The 19,276-nt window shown below is 49.5% G+C and overlaps 3 protein-coding genes across 5 annotated transcripts in view; 1 reads left to right on the top strand and 2 right to left on the bottom strand.

The window, feature by feature from the left end:
• Positions 1 to 329: 329 nt before the first annotated feature.
• YIPF3 (Yip1 domain family member 3) lies at positions 330 to 4,609 on the bottom strand. The gene is made up of 9 exons (XM_059400382.1): positions 4,384 to 4,609; positions 3,564 to 3,761; positions 3,256 to 3,362; positions 1,802 to 1,847; positions 1,569 to 1,661; positions 1,280 to 1,411; positions 970 to 1,083; positions 644 to 767; positions 330 to 554 (listed from the first exon to the last, which is right to left on the bottom strand). Exons 1-9 carry the CDS (start codon positions 4,462 to 4,464, stop codon positions 406 to 408), a joined length of 1,044 nt encoding a protein of 347 aa, XP_059256365.1. The 5' UTR covers positions 4,465 to 4,609; the 3' UTR covers positions 330 to 405.
• Positions 4,610 to 4,693: 84 nt separating this feature from the next.
• POLR1C (RNA polymerase I and III subunit C) lies at positions 4,694 to 8,804 on the top strand. Of its 2 annotated transcripts, XM_059400380.1 has the most exons (9): positions 4,696 to 4,843; positions 4,953 to 5,024; positions 6,656 to 6,763; positions 7,003 to 7,135; positions 7,408 to 7,527; positions 7,617 to 7,769; positions 7,948 to 8,097; positions 8,212 to 8,328; positions 8,451 to 8,804. In XM_059400380.1, exons 1-9 carry the CDS (start codon positions 4,775 to 4,777, stop codon positions 8,567 to 8,569), a joined length of 1,041 nt encoding a protein of 346 aa, XP_059256363.1. In that variant the 5' UTR covers positions 4,696 to 4,774; the 3' UTR covers positions 8,570 to 8,804. The 2 variants fall into 2 exon arrangements, with proteins under 2 accessions (XP_059256364.1, XP_059256363.1); XM_059400381.1 differs by lacking the exon at positions 7,617 to 7,769 and having other exon boundaries at positions 4,694 to 4,843.
• Positions 8,805 to 8,895: 91 nt separating this feature from the next.
• The window catches only part of XPO5 (exportin 5), a 47,213-nt gene continuing 36,832 nt past the window's right edge, over positions 8,896 to 19,276 (bottom strand). For both annotated transcript variants that reach the window (XM_059400374.1, XM_059400375.1), the window contains 11 exons: positions 17,233 to 17,329; positions 16,291 to 16,427; positions 15,325 to 15,422; positions 14,727 to 14,773; positions 14,257 to 14,354; positions 13,566 to 13,628; positions 12,703 to 12,785; positions 12,145 to 12,252; positions 11,874 to 12,011; positions 11,522 to 11,686; positions 8,896 to 11,160 (listed from right to left, as the gene is read on the bottom strand). In XM_059400374.1, the coding sequence (XP_059256357.1) occupies positions 11,023 to 11,160; positions 11,522 to 11,686; positions 11,874 to 12,011; positions 12,145 to 12,252; positions 12,703 to 12,785; positions 13,566 to 13,628; positions 14,257 to 14,354; positions 14,727 to 14,773; positions 15,325 to 15,422; positions 16,291 to 16,427; positions 17,233 to 17,329 (1,172 nt within the window). In that variant the 3' untranslated portion in view covers positions 8,896 to 11,022. The remainder of the gene's footprint in view (positions 11,161 to 11,521; positions 11,687 to 11,873; positions 12,012 to 12,144; positions 12,253 to 12,702; positions 12,786 to 13,565; positions 13,629 to 14,256; positions 14,355 to 14,726; positions 14,774 to 15,324; positions 15,423 to 16,290; positions 16,428 to 17,232; positions 17,330 to 19,276) is intronic.

Below are 19,276 nucleotides of genomic sequence, written 5' to 3'. Positions count from 1 at the left end.
CAGGGACAAGAGAACAGGAAAGTGTATAGAAAGTAAGGTGGCAGGGAGGACCACTGGAATGGTAGCTCCAGTTCCAAACCTCAATCAGTATTTTAATTACCAAGTCTATATTTAGCAAGACAACGTGGCAGAGATAAAGAGGGAGGAAGGAGGAAGCGGAGAGAGGGCCTCAGAGGAGCTGAGCCACTTTCCGCACTGGTCGTAAAGCCCTGCAGTCCCAGCCAGGGATTCTAGGCCTGTGCCCTTCAAGAAGGCCCACAGGCGTTAAGGGGTTTGCAGAAGTGGCTACAGCTCTGAGGCAGCTGCAGACCCCATCAAAGAGACACATGCCATCAGTACTGTTCTTTAATCTTCCTCTGCTCCACAGATTGGGGAACAGGGGTCGTCCAAGGGTCTCACGTGGGGTCAGTGTGACTGCAGGGTCATCGCGACAGCCTTAGCTGTGGCATTGAGCATGGTGGCGGAAAGCCTAGCAGCAGGGAGTGCAGCAGGGACATCCCTAGGGACCCTCTGCATGGGCGGGATGTTGGGGCCCTCCAGCGTGTCCAGGATCCCTAAAAGAGAAGATGGAAGGTGAGCCAGAGCTGGCTGGGCACCGAGCTCGGAGGATGTCCCCCCTGCCCCTGGCTCTGCTGTCACTCACCCTCTACCACCTTGTGGTAGGCAAAATGCAGATAGAGCAGGAAGAGCATGTGCAGAGCAGCCAGGGTGCCACAGAGGAGCAGCCGCTGTGTGGGGCCCACTGTTCGTGACACCAGCACTGCCACCTAGGGCCACAGAACACAGCTTAGAGGGCCTGGCTCCAAAGCGAGCAGTGTGGAGAGGACATTCCGGCCCAGAGCTTAGAACCATTTTGGGGCTTTTCCCACCCATTCGGAACCCTCTGTGGGGTTTGGCCCCAGCTCTGAGCTGTTTTCCCGAACTCCCCAGGAGGTCAGCCCGCCCCTGGCAACCTCTTGCCCAGCTTACCATGCGGAGGGTAGACAGCCCACCCACCAGCAACCAGAAGAGGTAGAAGAGGGCATGGAGGTGGATGTTATAGGTGACGAATAGGACAATGCAGTGCCCAAAGAGGCCATAGCCCTAGGAAACGGAATGGCGGAGAGGAAAATCACTCAGGCTGGGCTGGCCTTTGAGCTCTCACGAAGGTCCTGAGAAAGAAACAGTCCGCTGGCTGGCTCATCCCATTCCAGTGCCTGGGGCCTGGGAGAGATGCAGACCAAGGCCTAGCTACTCTTTTGAAGATTACCCTCTCCCGCCACCATGCTGGACTCCTTACCAACAGTGCCAGCATCTGGAGCATGGTGATCTGGGCGTTGCACAGGTACGCGAGGAAGTAAATGAAGGACGAGACGCCCAGCCAATAGCCGAAGCAGGTGCCAATGGCTGTGCCCATCAGGGTGCCCTCCCGCTGTGGGGTGAAGGCTCTGCTTAGTCCTGGGAGGCCTCTAGTCTCAGCCTCACCCAGGGCTTCCCTCAGGGGCTGCTTCTACGTCACTGCACCATCACCTCCTTGGGCAGCTTTCAACTTAGTTCAGCCACCCCCCAAAGTCCTTTGTCCTGCTTACAATAATGGTGTCAGATGTCTTCATCCCATGGAGGAGGATGGCAACCAGCGTGAAGACCAGCATGAGAGGTCCATAGAGTTCCCCTGCGATTTTCTGTCAATATACCAACTCATTCAGGCTGGAGGGTACAATGGCTCTTCTGTTTTAGGTCTTCCTAGGCTTTGCCGGGTGGCCCCACCCCCTACCCTCATCTCTCCCCCGGCTCTCCCAGACATGCTACCTTGGGTATTCACCTGGGGGAAGTTGACCATCTTGATCGGGATCATGGACTCCAGAAGCCTGGGAGAAGAGAGGAGAGATGAGAGCCAAGGCGGCACTAAGTTATAAGGTTCTGGAGGGCCTGAAATCTTATTCATCTTAACTCCAGAAAATATGCTGGATGATAAAGGAAGAAGAGGGGAGTAAAGACAGACAAGGGATGAGGAAATAAACTCCCTGTTCCTAAAAATGCTTCCAGGAAGGAAAACCTTCTGATACCAGGCTCACACACATGGAAAACTCAGAAAGCCTACCAGGGCCTTGGGAGAGAGCTTGACGATTTATCTATTTGACCTGCTTCCATTTAAAACAGACCAACAGGGGCGCCTGGGTGGCTCAGTGGGTTAAAGCCTCTGCCTTCTGCTCAGGTCATGATCCCAGGGTCCTGGGATCAAGCCCCGAATCAGGCTCTCTGCTCAGCAGGGAGCCTGCTCCCTTCCTCTCTCTCTGTCTATTTGTAATCTCTGTCTGTCAAATAAATAAATAAAATTTTAAAAATAAAAAATAAAACAGACCAACTTCAGAAGAGAATGCCCAGAATTCAGGGCTTTGATGGTGAAGCCCTGGAAAGGGTTTTGTAGGAAAGATTTTACTTGAGGGAACCAGTGTGTCTCCTGTCTCTTCCTGCTTACCATTCCTCACAACACCGCTGAGCATATTCTGCAAAAACAGCCTAGAAATGGTATGAAAATTCCACACAGAAAGGATAAAACTACAAGTCACTCTTCCCCACTCTGAAGTGACCAGCTCCTGTAACACCTTGGATTTTGGCTAGATCTTACCGCCTCTGGAAAACCTGCCACATACCGCCCTCTAGCCTACTCTGGGTCAGGTGTCCTCCCTGAGCACATGAGTGCTGAACTGTAATGGCACCTGAGGGCAAGGCTTCCAACTATCTTTACCCTGTCTTCCATAAGACAGAACCATTACAGTGCCCAGCACACAGCAAATGCTCAGTAAATAGCTGCTAAGTGGTACTGGGTGTCTGATGAGCACCTCTTAAATGACGAGCAAAGTACCAAGCCAAAATTAGATCCACTTCTCGAAAAGTCCTTCAACAACTAAGCAGTGGTATTCTGGTTCAGAGACTGTTCCAGTGCTGAGAATATAAAAATAAAACAGAGATTTGTTTTTGAGGAACTTTCTGGGGAGCCAGCCCCAGAAATAAGTGAGTACAGCACTGCTGCGGGGTCATCTGTTAAAAGAAAGCATAAAGTTCTCTAGATCACCAGGAAGGGACAAATTGGGGATGCGGCTCAGGAATGGGGAACAGAAGAGGTGACATTTGCGCTGTGTGTTGAGGGAAGGAGAGCGGTCTGCTAGATGGAGAGGAGGAAGGCAGAGCCTCAGGTCTTGGTAGCTGGTTGTAGCAGGTGGATGAAGAACTAGGTGTGAGGAGGGCAGCTTCTGTCAAGAGAAGGATTCTCACCTGCTTCGCACCTGGGCCGGCTCCACATCAAAGTAGGGTCTCAGGATATCGATGTTGGCGTATAAGCTGAAGGCCCTGGAAGCTTGTCTCTTCCCTGCCTGCCACATCTGAAGTAAGGAAGACGGAAGTGGGGCGAGTAGGTATTGTGAGGGAGATTCTGGGCTGTAGTCCCTGTTGCCCATTTTCTGTTGGTCTTCTACATAGTTCTACTGCGTTAGACAACATGGGGTGAACTTCGACACCAACTCCAGCCCTTGAGGCCTGCCTAGATATACCTTCCCAGCTACTTGGAATCCAGTCTTGCTTACCTGATCTGCCACCTGCCGGCTTAGCTGTCCCTTAAAGCCCTTCATGCCCAGGAACTCCCCATCCTCTTCTTCCGCAGCAGCTGCATCAGCGTCGACTTCCTCCTCCCGCAGTCGTTGATGCAGCTCACCCATATCCTCGAAGCTGGAGCCTGAGGTATCATCCATGTTCTCCATGTCAATCACAGCTGAGCCCCCACCCTGTGAAGACAATGGCTTCGAGTGCGGGACCTTTCTGCTCCATCCGCATGTCCTCCTCCGTTCCTCCCAGGGTTTGGGACTTTGTTCTTCCACTGCTGGGGGCATGGCTTGGAATCACCACAGATCACGGGGCTCTCTTCCCTTCATTTGCTCTCAGAACCCTTGGTGGTCTGGCTCTCTTTTCTAGCCTGGAAAACCTATTCCTGTCTCGCATACATGTCTTTCTTCTACCTTTCTTGCCAGATTCTCAGAGGGCTGCAAAAGTGCCCATTTCCTTTGTCTTTTCCATCCCCCAAACAAGGCTGTGCACACAGCATGGTTTTCGCCAGTGCCAGTGAAAACTGCCCACTCCCCCGCCACGTCTGACCCCGATCGACCAACAAACTTGTCTCGAAAGCAAGAGCAGGTGTGTCCAGAGACACGAGGCCCTTTGGTTGGAGGACTAGTCTACCTTTCAGGTCAGCACTAGTCCCACTGCCTTTCGTGTACACCAAGATCCAAAGGGGAGAACAAGTGCTGCAAATGGAGCAGACCTCCACGCTCCCAGGGGGAGTCCCCACAACACTTCAAGACGGCTGCCAGCCCTGGGGCTACTAGCAGGCGGAGCCTTGGGGGCGATTACCTGGATGTTTTCTTCGAACCCTCCCCATTCCGGGGCAGCCCCGCTTCGGGCGCCGCCGGCCGGCGCCGCCGTAGTTGCCATGTCCCTCGAGGGCTCCCGTCGCTGAAGCCCGCGTAAGTCCCGCGCGCGGAGGAGGAGTGGGAGAGACGTGGGCCTGAGGGAGGGCTATGTCTAGGGGCGAGAAAGAGAGGTGGGTTCAGCCGGAACGCAAAAAGAAGAAGCCCGGATGTTTGGCTAAACCTGACTTCCGGAACTGGGGACGTGGACACAGGCTGGACAGAATCTCGCGATGTTTAAGAATCCGGGAGGCGGTGCGTTACCACGGAGACGGAGAAGGACGGCTGGGACGCACGCGCCAGTTTGCTGCCCTAATCACGTGGAGGGGGTGAAGATGGCGGCCGCCCAGGCGGTGCAAGAAATGCGGACCCGCGTGGTTCTGGGGGAGTTCGGGGTTCGCAATGTAAGCCTATGGCCTTGAGCTTGGGAAGAGAAAAGAGAGTGGAACAGGGATGAGTTGGGGCGGGCTTGCCCTACCTGCCCCGTCGCAGACTCGTCTCTTTTTGCTCTAGGTTCATACCACCGACTTCCCCGGTAACTATTCGGGCTATGATGATGCCTGGGACCAAAACCGCTTCGAGAAGGTAGGTGGGCGGGGCTGGAGAGGGTATTTGGAACGGACCTTGTGATTTGGGCAGCCTTTGTCTTGGAAGCAGCCCTTGGGATTCGCTCGGTGCATAAGTCGTTTACTGAGCAACGGGTTAGGAGCTCCGTGTACACGGTTTGTGCTCTGTTCGACGAACAAGCGGTTAATCTTGTTGAAGAGCGCGCATAAATGATTTCAGTATAATGTGGTAATTGTGGTTGGTAGCGATAAGGACAGTAAGGGATGGGGTGATCCCACAGAGGCACTTAATCTAGAATGGAAAGCGGGTCAGCGGTATGGAAGATGTACTTCCTGAAGGAGATGACATCTGAACTGAGCCCTGAACGATGAGTAAAATCTGACAACAGGGAAAGGTGAGGGGGATCTAAGACCGAGCTGTGTTCTGGGAGTGGCCAAGCAGGTTATTATTGTTCGAATATAAAGTGCTAGCATGAGTGGTGGGCAAGATCGAAGTGCCTATTAGACACTGTAGGGGATAGGGAGCTTTTGAAAAGCTCTGAAGCAGATATGATCTGATTTGCAGCCACAACGGATGGGAGAGAATGAATCAAAGATGAAATAGGGCAGTCAGATTTGTGACAGGATTGCATAGAGGAGTGGAGGTTGAAGGCATTAACTAAGATTATAATCAGAAAAATAGAGCAAAGGGAAGATAGAAGGTAAATTTGGTGATTGCTTTGATGTTGGCTGTGAGGAGGGAATGTAAAATGACCCAGCTTGAGGAACTGCTTTAATGAACGGTGGTACCATTTACTGATGAAAAATAGGTTTGGGGAAGGGGAATGATACTACATTGTTTCCTGTATGTGGAGAAATTTAGCAGGCTAGTAGAACATGTGTTTGAAAGGCGATCAGAAGTGAGATAAATTTGGAAGTTTTCAGTACATGATTGTTAAAACCATGAATGTGATTGAGGTTGCTTTGGAGAGAGAAAAAAACCTGGAAGATAGTGTTGTTTATAGAGTCGGTAAAAGATCGTGAATTTAGGAGGATTTAGGAGAAAGAAAACCAGAAGATTGGTGCTCAGAAGCCAAGGCAGAGTTTGAAAATGGAGGGATTGTGGGATGCCTCGGTGGCTCAGTTGGTTAAGCCACTGCCTTTGGTTCGGGTCAGGATTCCAGCGTTCTGGGATCAAGTCCCACATCGGGCTCCTTGCTTGGCAGAACCTGCTTCTCCCTCTGCTTGCGCACTCTCTCTCTCTGTCTGACAAATAAATAAAATCTTTAAGAAAATAAAAAATAAAGAAAATGGAGGGATTCTATCAATGCTGAATGCAGGAGTCGAGTCTAGTAAGATAAGAATTGAATAGTGTCAACTAGATTAAGGGGTGTGGAGGCCCGTTCTCTCGTAGAATAGTTTCTCTGGATGGTCTTCTCTGGATGGTCTAGTGGGAGGCCATATTGCAGGTGATTTTAAATGAATAGAGAATTAAAAACAGGGAAACTTTTCAAGAAACTCCTAAAGGATCGGGGGAGAAAGGAACATCTATGAGGGTCATCTGGCCAAAAGGAAGTTCTTGGGTGAGAGAACATTAGGGGCAATATCCAGTGGGAGGGTATTGACTCCATAGAGAGTAAGCTTCATTTATTGCATTTTCTGTCCCTGCAGAACTTCCGTGTGGATGTGGTGCACCTGGATGAAAACTCATTGGAGTTCGACATGGTGGGAATTGATGCAGCCATTGCCAATGCTTTTCGACGTATTTTATTAGCTGAGGTATTTATCAGTGTGTATAGTGGCAAGGGTGGAGTTGGGTAGGAAACTGTGCAGTCACCTTATTTGGAGAATTCTCAAGTTGCCCCTTTCTTTTAGTTTCTTGGCAGTTTTTGCTGAGCATTCCTCCTGCTCATTCCTCAAACTTTTCATCAAGCTTTCTTCTAGAAGTGGTCCTCCTAGGTCAGGAAATAGGAGTAAATGGGGAGTCTATAGGTGAATGATCCTGTTTTCTTGGTCAGGTGCCAACCATGGCTGTGGAAAAGGTCCTCGTGTACAACAACACATCCATTGTCCAGGATGAGATCCTTGCTCATCGCTTGGGGCTCATTCCTATTCATGCCGATCCCCGTCTTTTTGAGTATCGGAACCAAGGTCAGTGTTTGAGAAAATGAAATTGTGGCAAAATTGGAACAGTTTTCTTGCACAGTTGATTCTAGAGTCCTGCTGCCTCTGTTCAGATCCTCGATTGGTTACTTTAAGATTGTAAGCAAGTTACTAACGTTTTGGTACATGAGTTGTTGGGATCTATGTGAACACTTGCCCATGGCCTTCTGTAATTTGTCCAGAGGAATAAATGACAAATGCATATTAATGCATACAGTGTAGCATCTGGCACCCAAATGTTCAGCTGTTCTTTTGTTCAGGAGATGAAGAAGGCACAGAGATAGATACTCTGCAGTTTCGTCTTCAGGTCAGGTGCACGCGGAATCCCCATGCCGCTAAAGATTCCTCTGATCCCAACGAACTCTATGTGAACCACAAAGGTGAGTGGTGGTGGGTGAGCAAGAAGGCCCCCCTTTGCTGGGTGCTAGTTTTAAGGACTGAGGTTTCTCTGATGTGCTGCTTTCTCCAGTGTACACCAGGCACATGACATGGGTGCCCCTGGGGAATCAGGCTGACCTCTTCCCAGAGGGCACTATCAGGCCTGTGCATGATGATATTCTCATTGCCCAACTGCGGCCTGGCCAGGAGATTGACCTACTCATGCACTGTGTCAAGGGCATTGGTAAGAACCCTGCGGGCTGCCCAGGGTGGTGGGGTAGTGTGATTACAGTAGAGCGAGGTGTAACTAAGGTGCTCAGCTGAGCGGTCTTGACCAGCAAAAAGCCAGTGGGTCTCTGTTATGGGTTTATCGAACATGAAGAAAGTTTCCCCACAGGCTCTGATTTCAGTCTACCCTCCAGGCAAAGATCATGCCAAGTTTTCACCTGTGGCGACAGCCAGTTATAGGCTCCTGCCCGACATCACCCTGCTTGAGCCTGTGGAAGGGGAGGCAGCGGAGGAGCTGAGCCGGTGCTTCTCACCTGGGGTCATTGAAGTGCAGGAGGTCCAAGGTAGGCCACTGGGGATGCCACGCATTCGGGTCCAGGACCTAAAGTAGATTTTCTGTAAGGGTAGCAGAAATAAAAGCTCGGGGCTCGTGTATTTAGAACAGAGTTTTTCATTAGGTAAGAAGGTGGCCAGAGTTGCCAATCCCCGGCTAGATACCTTCAGCAGGGAAGTGTTCCGGAATGAGAAGCTGAAGAAGCTCGTCCGACTTGCTCGGGTTCGCGACCACTACATCTGTGAGTATCGGGTCGGGGTGGGGGTGTAGTTTCCTGGCAGAGTCCAGATTAGAAGCTGGCAGTGATGCGGCACAGGAGCTGGTGCCAGCACACCTGGGCTCAGGGCTCTCTCTGCTTCCCAGTCTCTGTCGAGTCAACAGGGGTGTTGCCACCGGAGGTGCTAGTGAGTGAAGCCATCAAGGTACTGATGGGGAAGTGCCGACGGTTCTTGGATGAACTGGACGCAGTTCAGATGGACTGAGTCTGCCACCAGACTTCTTGGTGTGGCCAGGCTGGGCTGCTCCCGAGCCAGGCTGAAGATCTGGGGTCCTGACCTGCCCTCACAGGACTGCTACAGAGTCCAATGTGACTGGAGGTCCTGGGTTTTCTGGGACAAGTCTAGCCTTTTCAGTTGATACATTTTGTTTAATGTGCCACAGAATGTGACCTTGTGCCTTTGTAAGGCCTTCATGTAAATAAAATTGCTTTTGTCAGGACTACCTGAGTTTTAACCCCAAAATATGGGCCCTCAACTCCGAAGAGGTTTGGCATTATTTAGCCCTTGGGAACACTGGGTTCAGGTGTTACTGCAGGCCAGGGCCAAATCCCTCTGAAGCCTTAAGAGAAATCCCTAATTGAGGTGGTTTCTGGGGGCTCAGCCACAGAAAGATACTGTGTGCCACTTTTACCCATCTTCTGGATTATCACAGGAAGCATCAGGTCTACAGCTGTCAAGTCACACTGCTATTAAGTGTCACACAAGGGTGGGTGCCTGGCTGGCTCAGTTGGCAGAGCAGGTGACTCTTGACCTCAGGATTATAAATTTAGCCCCATGTTGGGTGTAGAAATTACTTAAAAATGTTAAAAAAAAATTCACAAGGGACAGCAGCAGTTCCCTTTGGGCCGTGCTTCAGAGTCCCGCCCCAGCAGCCACAGAGAACACTGGGAGAGTGGGAAGACCGGCCTAGTGTAGGTCTGTCAGGAATAGAAATCTTTTTCTGACTGGCATACTGTTTGAGAAAGCTCAACAGAAGAGGTGCATCAGTTATCACTCTTCCTGTCCAGTTCCCTTAGCAGGATGTTCAGGAGTAGTGACGCTAGAAGTCACTGGTTTGAAAAAGGCAGATGGGGCCCTTTCTGTATGAAACGGAGATCTTTACTGACATGCAGATGTGCTTTAGAGTTAATGTTGCTACAAAAAAGTTCTATAAACAATAGAAAACTTCTAACATGAAGTCACAGGATGTTAAAAATATTACAGCACAATAAATACAACTATGCCCTCCATAGCCCCAACCAGAGAGGAGTAGGCAGCCATCAAGTTGAGAGGGAAACCTACTAAGACAGACTTCAGAGGTGACAGGAAGCAGCCCAAAGCACCACTCAGGAAGAGGGCATGGGGTGCATCTGTCACAGAAACAGCTCCACAGGACCCCCCAAGTCCTCTTTGCCTAGGTTCACCTCTCTTCAACCCTGCCTGGGTGCCACCTGCTCACAGCTGTAGCTTGAGCCCAGGCTGTTCTGCTCAGTCCTTACCGAAGCCCTTGTGTCAGTGGGCTGCATGGATGAGAGGCCTCCTCCAGAATGCAAACATTCTATGTGGTTTCTGTATGGATTAAGGTTGGCTATGGCCAGCCGTGACTCAAGGCTACGGTCCTGCATTCATGTCCCTGCTGCTTACAGGGCGATCCAGTGACCTTTAAAACAGAGCAGAGCCTCACGATACAGGTTGTGATAAGGAAGGCATATGTTCTTTTCTTTTGGAAATGGTCCACAAGAGAAGTGACCAGGGACCTGAAAGACCATGAGATTTTTGAAGGCACCTGGACCCAACTAGTCCGAGAAGAGACCAGTGGCTTTGCTAGCTGCTGGTCACAGACAGAGTCTAGCTGGTCTGCATTATCCTCTGATGCCAGTGGCATCACATGACACTAGACAGGGTACTGTGGCTCTTATGCCTGAGTGGACCCTGGGGCTGGGGAAACCACGCTAAGGGACTATGCATGGAGTATGTGTGAGCTCTAAGGGAAGGTCAGAAAGCACTCCGGATCCTGGCCCAGCCCTGGTCCCTGATGGTACTGCTCTCGACACTGTGTCCAGAGCTTGGTGACAGCCTGTACTGGGGATCCCATCAGGTGACCAGATTTTTGCTCAAAACAAAGAGCAGGAACTGCTCACATTCAGTTCGGCACTCAGCACCTGACCCAGACATGCCCCTGGGAGACAGGGAAGGTCCTCTGCCAACCCAGCGGTAAAGGGGCCCAGTGGAACTTGCAACAGCCCAGGAGGAATTCTCCGGCGCAAGCATTAAGACCAAGCCCCTTTGCAAGCCTGGCTAGTTGCAGTGTTGGGGGTTAGCACCCCGAGTTACCGCTCTACGCAGGTGTATGGCTACATGGGGGCGGGAGGGCTTGGGGAGTAGGGCCAGTCTGCTCAAGCTTTTCTTTCTTGGAAAAGTTGAAACTCCAAGTAGAATGGGAGATAGCTGGGAAATCTAGACGGAATGGCATGAGCACAAACTCCCTTTCTTGATACCTGAGGTATCATTACTTCTGCCTTGCACTGGGCCCCCTCTCTCCAGCTCCAGACCTGGATCTCTCTCCAGGCTGACAGTGGTGTAAGGTGAGGTGGCAGTGGAGAGGGGCCTAGAGATTAGCTACGAAGGGGAAGAAGAGATGACAATAAAGGCCAAGGAAGAATGCCCAAAAGTTTGATTCAGGGTTCAAAGATGGTGGCCAGGCCACCCTCCTCGTTGTCCAGCACCTCTGTCTCCAGCATTGGCTTTGTTTTTTTGAAAAGTGAGGGAAGATTCTTAATGTGAACTTCTTTTCGGAACTGCTCTCCCAAAGGTTTCTGTGGAAAACAAATGAAAAGAATTGATGCTGGGCCCTGAGGAGTGGGTTGTTTTCAAGATCATGACTGGGATGCCTAGGTGGCTTAGTCGGTTAAGCATCTGTCTTTGGCTCAGGTCATGATCCCAGGATCCTGGGATCCAGTCCCACACATCGTGCTCCCTACTCAACACAGAGCCTTCTTCTCCCTCTCCCTGCCACTTCCCTCTGCTTGTGCTCTGACAAGTAAATAAAATCTATTTAAAAAATTTAAGAAAAATCGTGACTCCAGCTGGTCTCTGGTCTGCACAGACCCATCATCTAAGAAGACCGCAAGTGTGGGTCGAGCCAGCAGGGAGCACCAGGGGAGGCATGTAACTTACCCCGATGCAGCCAGCAATGAGGCGTTTGAATTGGTCCTTCCGGCGCTTGTCAGCCACTTTCTGCAGAGAGGGGTTCAACAGCTTGCAGTCAAACTGGTCCAGAGAATCCTTCTGTATGTCAGGGATCTGCTCCATCACAGCCCTTATTTCCAGGTACCGGGGGCGCTGCAGAGTGTGGATATAGAAAACCATGCATTGGCAATGGCTGGGCCCTGGCACCTTTCCCATCCCCCACCAAGCCCAGGGGCAGGACCAGCAAGCTGGCAGCTGCCTGCTTTTATGACGGCCGAACCGCCTGGGAGCAGGCCCTGAGGGCTGAAGCTGCAGTGCACCTTCGTACTGTTTGACTCACCAGCGCCTCATAGATCTGGAAGGCCAGGTGCACCAGGGAAGCCATGCAGCCATCGTGCTGCCCGTGCGTCTGTAAGCCCTTCAGCACGCTGGTGAAAAGCCACGTGACGGCATCTGCGAGCAGTGTCCCTGACAGCACCTGGGGACACAGCTGTGCTCAGGGCCAAAGGGGTACCCTTGGAGAGCCCCAGCAACCCACTTCTTCTAACCGATTCAATCCTCATGACCCCAGCCTCTCATAAGGGCTAAGGAGAAGGGGTAAATAATCATACTTGTTTGAGCAGAGGCCAGCAGAGCTGGGTGGTGGTCCTCTGGCAGGACAGAGTATCCTTCCAGGCAAGGGAATTGAAGGCTGTAATTAAGAGCGCCGTACAAACATCCTAGTGGGAAAGGATGAAGGATTCCAATGAGAAAATGAATACAATTTTCTGAGTAGGCCTCTACACGAGGAGCTGGAGTTTCCATAGGTAAACAGAAACATGACAAAAGCAGCTACTGGAGACGAGCTTATTTCCTCTGTGTATCAGGCAGTCAAAAACAAAACAAAACAGCCCATACAGAGAAAACACATGTGTAAGGAGACCTAGCTCAGGCCTAGGCTCGAACACCACAACGTGCCCGTATGCTTGTGTGTGAAAGCCTTTGTCCATGCCAGCACAGAAGACACCTTGACCTCTCCCACTGTTTTCTGGAGCTTTAGGAACCAGGAACTTAACTCATATAAAGCAGCATTACCCAAAGAATTCTTTGATGGCATCATAGGTTGAGAAAAGTGGAAGCTGGCGCCATACCTGGAAAGCAGAAAACCCTCCCCTGTCCCCTCCACCCACCTCATGCTTCATTAGACATTTGCCCAGGTCTGTAAGCTCCGTCATGGTGGAGGGGGCAACCTCTGTGGCCATCATCTCTTCATCTGTAAGCAGGGAGCAGAATGTTAAGCTCCATCCTTTCAGAACAGAGAAAAGCAGACCGCCAAGTAAGGGAGAGCTGAGTACCCCGGGCTGCCTGGTCAATGAGCAGTCCTGGGACAGCCCCCCAGCTGCCTGAGAGGGTGCAGAAGCCCCTACCCATCGCAGGTCTGGAGGTGCATCTGGCTGCAGTGTGAAAAATAGTGGGAAACAGGAGATTCTCTCAACAGTTACTTAAAAAGCTGCAAACACTGAGGATCTTTTGTGGTTGAAGTATTTGAAGACCCCACTGTAGCAGGCACAGACTTAGTTCCTGGGGATGTTAACAGGAATAGGACGAAGTCCCTTCCCTGATGGGAGTTTACATCCTAACAAGGGAAACAGGGAATTCATGAAATAAAACAATGTTAATACTTAACACAGTGTTGAGTGCTATGAAGAAAAACAGAGCAAAGGAAGGACACAGGGTGGCTGGCTGGGGTGGCTAGTTTTTCTAGGTTGGTCATGGAAGACCTTTCAGAGGTGACATGTGAATGAGAGGCCATGGATACAGCTGGGAGAAAAGCTATTCTAGTAGAGCAAACAGCAAGTGCAAAGGCTCTCCAGTGGGAGTATGTTGGAGGAATACAGCAAGAGGGCCAGTGGAGAGAACCAGACGGACATCCCCCCACCAGCGCAGACTACTGGAGAAACCATTTCTACACGAACTGACCTGGCTACAGAAGGGACAATATTCTGGAGTCTAAGGGCAGACCTCTGGAGGACCACACAGCAGGCTTACTTACCATCTCCATCTGTAGGGGGAGCAGTACCATGGTCAGCAGTTTTCTTTGAAACACAGCACACCGCTAAAGCAAGAAAGTGGGGTAACTGGGCTTTCTGCCACCAGACAAGAGGCACCTCTGGACAATAAATCCCAAATGGTCTTCCGGGCAGATGAAATTGGGGGAAAGTGGGGCACTGTCCAGGCACAAAACCACCTTCACCAGCAGAAACAGAGGTGGTGTTTGACTGGACTGCTCTGGTGCCCCTTTAACTTCAATCAACTAGAGGAAAATGACAGAATTTTCTGAGTAGGCGACCAGGAGAGAATGTCTACTGATACATCCTTGGTCTACTATGAATCTCAAACAAATGAAATAACCAAAAAAGAAAAAAAAAATTAGCCACCTCATGTCCAAGTTATAAAAATTTTCCCATTTTGACAAAACCAGGAAGTTACTCCTGCCATTAATCCAAATTTCTATTATTTTAGACCATTCCCACATATTCTAGTCTTACAAATACAATACAGTTTATAATTCATAGGATGTCCTTCAGTTGATTTAAGGACTACCTGGTTTCTATCTAGTTCATTATTTCTTAACCATCTGTCAGTAATGCTGTAAACATGCCTTAATGGGATTAGATGAGCAACCAGTTCTTTTCCCCAGAAAAAATTTTCTCTACTACCCCTACATCCCACATGCCACTTACTGATTAGGTCCATGACTTCTCGGGTTAACATCCTCACCAGTTGTTCCTCTAACATCTCTTGAGACTCTGGGTTGTCATCCGCGGTGTCATCTTCCCCACTGCAGAAAAGCAGAGGGCCAAGTTCCACAGGAGTACAAAAGAGGGAAAGACAAGAAAAACAGTGCCCCTAACCAGACCATTTGTGCTCGCTTCCTTCTCCTGGCTTCCTTCGGTCTCCGCTCCATACCAATGCTGGCAACGGGACAGCAACGATCCAGTGAGGCGGGCATTATTACTTGACTCTATCCAGTTGGCTAAAGGTACTGGATCAAAATCCAAAGTGGGTAAGGATGTCTCAGCACCCTCCTAAGACAGAGTATGCCTAACGGTCACAGACAAGCCATCTATCATGTAGGCTGAGGACGACCATAACCTGCAGCTTTCTAGCCCTGAAGAACAGTGCTCCCACCAAGAAAAGAGATGCTTCTTACCACAGTAGGCTCCTCTGGTTGATGACTTGCCATTTCTGGGAAAGCCTCTGGGAAAACAAAAGGGAAATAATGCTGAGAGTGAGGAAAAAGTTGGAACAGATAATATCTATGGTCCACTTCATGAGGAGAATGAACTGAAAGTGATTCGAGATCTCAATGACAGCCTTGGGAACCCCAGAAGATTAAACTACCAGACGTGGTCTCTAGAACCTCTCCTGCACCCATGACAAGAACAGGGTATCCCATGCTTGGAAAGAATCAGCGATACTGTAGAATTCCCAGGTCTTTCTGAACATTGTTCTCTACCCAGCTGGTCCTCCTGCTTAATCCCACAGCTGGGGAAACAGACCCAGAGGAGGGACTCCCCTGATCGCCTCTCCTCAGTTAACAGGAGGTCAGGAGCAGAACTAGAGTGTGCAGGTCTTCGTAGGCAACTGAATCAGTCTAATTCAGGGGGAAAACAAGGGGGCGCAATCCACTGTAGCAAGCAAAGCCAAGAGCAGGGGACCCTTTCAGGAACTCCTGACTTGCAAAACTCATAGGACAGGCCAACCCACCCAAGGGTCCTCTTTGCTCCCCCTTCTGACCAATCTCTTACCATGTGGAGGTAGGTGAAAAGAGGTCCAAGGATTGGAGACACCAGGGCTTCATAGTGCTCTGGGGGACAGAAGAGCACCAGAGGCTTCACAAAGACCCATGGCACGGCAGGTTAAGAAGTTTTAGCACATGAACACATGCCCCTCTCTAAGGCACCCCTCTCCTGTCAGGCAGCAGGATACCCCCACCGGCAGAGTTAACCCTCAAAAGACCTACAAGATGCCTAGGATATTCTGTGTTAATAGGCAAAAATCTGGGGCACCCGGGTGGCTCAGCTGGTTCAACGTCTGCCTTCAGGTAGGTCATGATCCCAGGACCCCTGCATCTCAGCAGGGAGTCTGCTTCTCCCTCTCACTCTGCCCCTCCTCTCCAGTTTATCTCCTCTCTCCTGCTCTCCTATAAATAAAATCTTTTTAAAAAGGGCGGGGGGCAAAAATCTTCAAACTCTTTCCCAAAAAGCCCTGGCTACTGAGGAATGGATCTAGGCTGCACTTTACAGGCATTTATTTGCCCAAAAGAAGAGGAACACTCTCTTTTACCTAAAGTTCTCCTTTAACTCCAGGGAAGAAAGATACTCTCGAAAACATTAAAAAAAAAAAAAAAAAAAAAAAAAGAGAGAGAGAGAGTCCAAATGGGAATGAAGTATGAGAGGAAGCACCTGACAGGATATAGAAGAGATTAAAAAAAAAACAAACAAAAACCCTTTGTCTTTCCTATTTCCAAAGAGTGAGTTGTCAAGATTAACCCCGAGGAAGAACACTTTGAAGGCCCCCCCCCCAGTCTGCCTTCCTGTTTTCCTGCCATTCACGCCAATCTTCTCTTCCACTGAATGTGATTATCACACACTCGGATAAATGATTCCATCTATTCCATACTGCTCAGCTCTGCCTCCTCCAGTGCCTGAAAGCGGCTCCTGTCTTCAATCTCCCGGCCTCTTGGGTTTATCTAGGGACTTTGGAAAGGATATGAAGCATGGGTCTGAGACGGTAGTCAGGAATATTGTTCAAGTTGACAAAGGCCGAGCTGAGGAGCTGAGTAGCCAGGTGCTCCACAGTGTAAAAGTCCTGCTGCATGGAAGGACCCGCCTTCCCAAGGATGTGGAAACTGCAAGGGAACATCACAGCCAGTGACAAACCCCACCTTGGTCACTGCCAAGCCCCGAACACGCCAGGAATTTCTAGCCTATCTCATTTGTGAGGTAACTTCAGCTCAATCAGTAATGCACCCCTCACCTGCCTTTAAGGAAACCTGATAACCAATTTAGCCATCTTTTTAAAGACAGATGTTGGCAGCCAAGATCAACAGTAACCTTCATTACTTCGTAAGGAACATGGAGTTAAAACGAAGAGTCTCTTTTGGTTAGCCTGGCTGAGCGGAGCACTGGGTGAGTGAGGACAATGTCTGGGGTGTGGTGTGCTACGGGATGGCCAGTTACCTCTGCATCCTACAACCAGGACGCAAAGAAAAAGTCTGGCTAGAGACCTCCAGAGTCCCATTCAAAGTAGCTTGAGTGGTGAGGGCTCTGAGAAAATGCAGCCCTGCTCATAGTATCTGACACTGTGGTCTCAGCCTTTTATGCTCCGGAAGCAGACAAGTTAGGCATAAAATGTCAAGTTATGGCTAGGGCCGAGACATACATGACAATTATAAAAAAGCAAATGCAAGAAAGTCAGCCAATTCATTTCAGTGTGACATTAGAATCACTGGTTTCCTGTCATATTTTTACTTCATCTTATCTGAACCCTAGAATCTACATCAGAAGTCCTATCCATCGCATTGCTACATTACACAGCTAAAGCAGCTGTGTTCCCTCTCTTACTGTGTCTCTGTCAAATGAATAAATAAAATCTTTTTTTAAAAAAATAAATAAATAAAAAGAGAATAGAGAGAAGTAGCACTGGTTCCTTACCAGTTTTCATAGAGGGTGGAGAAGAAACGCTGCATCCTTTCCAAGACCGTTTTGTAGACAGGAGAGTCATTCAGTTCCAAGAGAGGTTGAGGTAAGCCTACAGGGAAAGATGGGTCATGAACATGCTCTTCTGCTGCCAAGGATCTTAACCTGCCGACACCCTACCACAGGCAGATGTGGTGTGGGGGTGACAACTGCCGTAAACACAAAGCAGCTCGCCATGTCTTCTACCAAATGGAGGGGTTATGAGCTTCCTTCGAGGTGACTGCAATGTTGTTTTTGGCAAGGAAAGGGGGAAACTTTTTCAGTGATCCTGACTTCAGACTAGACCTGGGCACTCCAACTTTAGCCTGGGACTTGTACCAAAACACAGGATGACAGCTCAAAATGATCTCTTCATAAAGCACTGGGGATACCCACCTGCCCTGCTTTTTAAGTTGTGGAACCTTTCAAGCAACACTTCAGGCAAAAGCCCAACATGTAAGGCAAATCATAATGAAACTCATTATAGTATGAGCGAGATCTCGAAGATCCAAAAGAGCCAAATTTCTCATCAGAGGCAGTTTTTAATTTCAAGTCTTGCGCACGGCTGGAAGCTGACAGAGGGAACTGTTTGTCCATTCTAGTATGTTTTGGGCGACCATCTATTTCTATAGGAGGAATTCCTGGCTTTATTTGAATAACTGAATGGCAGGTTGGGGGAGTGGGAATGGGTGGTGAAGCAATACCTATTTTTTATAGAAATTACATTCTTGATATCCTATATTTTATAGAAATTACATTTCTTGATATTACTTTCTGTAATGAGGACCTTTAGTGCAGTGATGCCAAAGAAAAAGGCCCAGGACCATGTAGGCTGAGACACACAGACACGAGCTCCAGAAAGGCCAATTAACACCCTTCTTTTCATGAATGTCACAGCCGAGGAATGCTCACTGGCCTGCTTACTGACAGCCAGGCCCAGGCCCAGGTTACTGCTGGGAACGGAGAGACCCTGTGGGGGCTGTGATGGTGAGCCAGCACAAAGCTTAAGAGACAAGGGTTAGGCAACTCTGGACGTCCCTGGCTCGAACTGCTAACCACTGCCTCGCTCTGTGTGTTCCAGCTGCACTGAGTCACCACTCTCTACTTCCTGGATACACCAGGCTCTTTCCTGCATGCTGCAGCATCTTATACCTGCCATTCAGTTTGCCCAGAAGGCTCAACATCTCTTGTCCAACCTGAGAAGCTCCTTCCTACTTATCCTTCAAGTCTCCACTAGGAGGCAGTCCTCCAACTATTCTCCAACATGGGTGAGGTTTCCCAATAAACACATGGCCGCTTCCCTTCCCAGCACACATCACACGATTGCAGTTACTTACTAAGGTGAAAAATGAGTTATAGCAACACTTGAATCAAGGTAACAACTGGGAGACATGGTTTAGAATCTATTCCTTTAAAATTTTTAATAACATATATAACAGCTAATTAAAGCTATTTTAGTTTAACTGCTTTTAAGATTCATTTATCTAAAAGCTTAACTGATTTATCACTTTTTTTTTCATATGTGAAAGCAGGAAAAGTCTGCCAACAGCCTTCAGGTCAAAGAACCCTGGTTTATTTATAAGCTAAAGGCTCTGACACACACCTCTACCTGGAAGGGTTAACAGTGCAGAGGGGGTGACAGAGGAGAGCAACTGCCTCTACAGACCAAAGATAATGATGTCAATGCACTTGTTCTTGGAGACCCTGTAGGAACTCCACAGAGAAATAGGCAGTTGAGGTAGTGCCAGGCAAAGAGGAGGGGATGGTGACACAGGCATGCCAAAGCTGCTGGAGGGTCCATCAGAGGTAAGGTAAACTTCAAGAAAAGAAAAAATGGGGCGCCTGGGTGGCTCAGTGGGTTGAGCCGCTGCCTTCGGCTCAGGTCATGATCTCAGGGTCCTGGGATCGAGTCCCGCATCGGGCTCCCTGCTGAGCGGGGAGCCTGCTTCCTTCTCTCTCTCTCTCTCTGCCTGCCTCTCAGTGTACTTGTGGTTTCTCTCTGTCAGATAAATAAATAAAA

The sequence above is a fragment of the Mustela nigripes genome, chromosome 5, assembly GCF_022355385.1.
Source record: "Mustela nigripes isolate SB6536 chromosome 5, MUSNIG.SB6536, whole genome shotgun sequence".
Classification (NCBI taxonomy): domain Eukaryota; kingdom Metazoa; phylum Chordata; class Mammalia; order Carnivora; family Mustelidae; genus Mustela; species Mustela nigripes.
The sequence above is the reverse complement of the archived record's forward strand: the minus strand, read 5'-3'. Positions and strand labels throughout refer to the sequence as shown.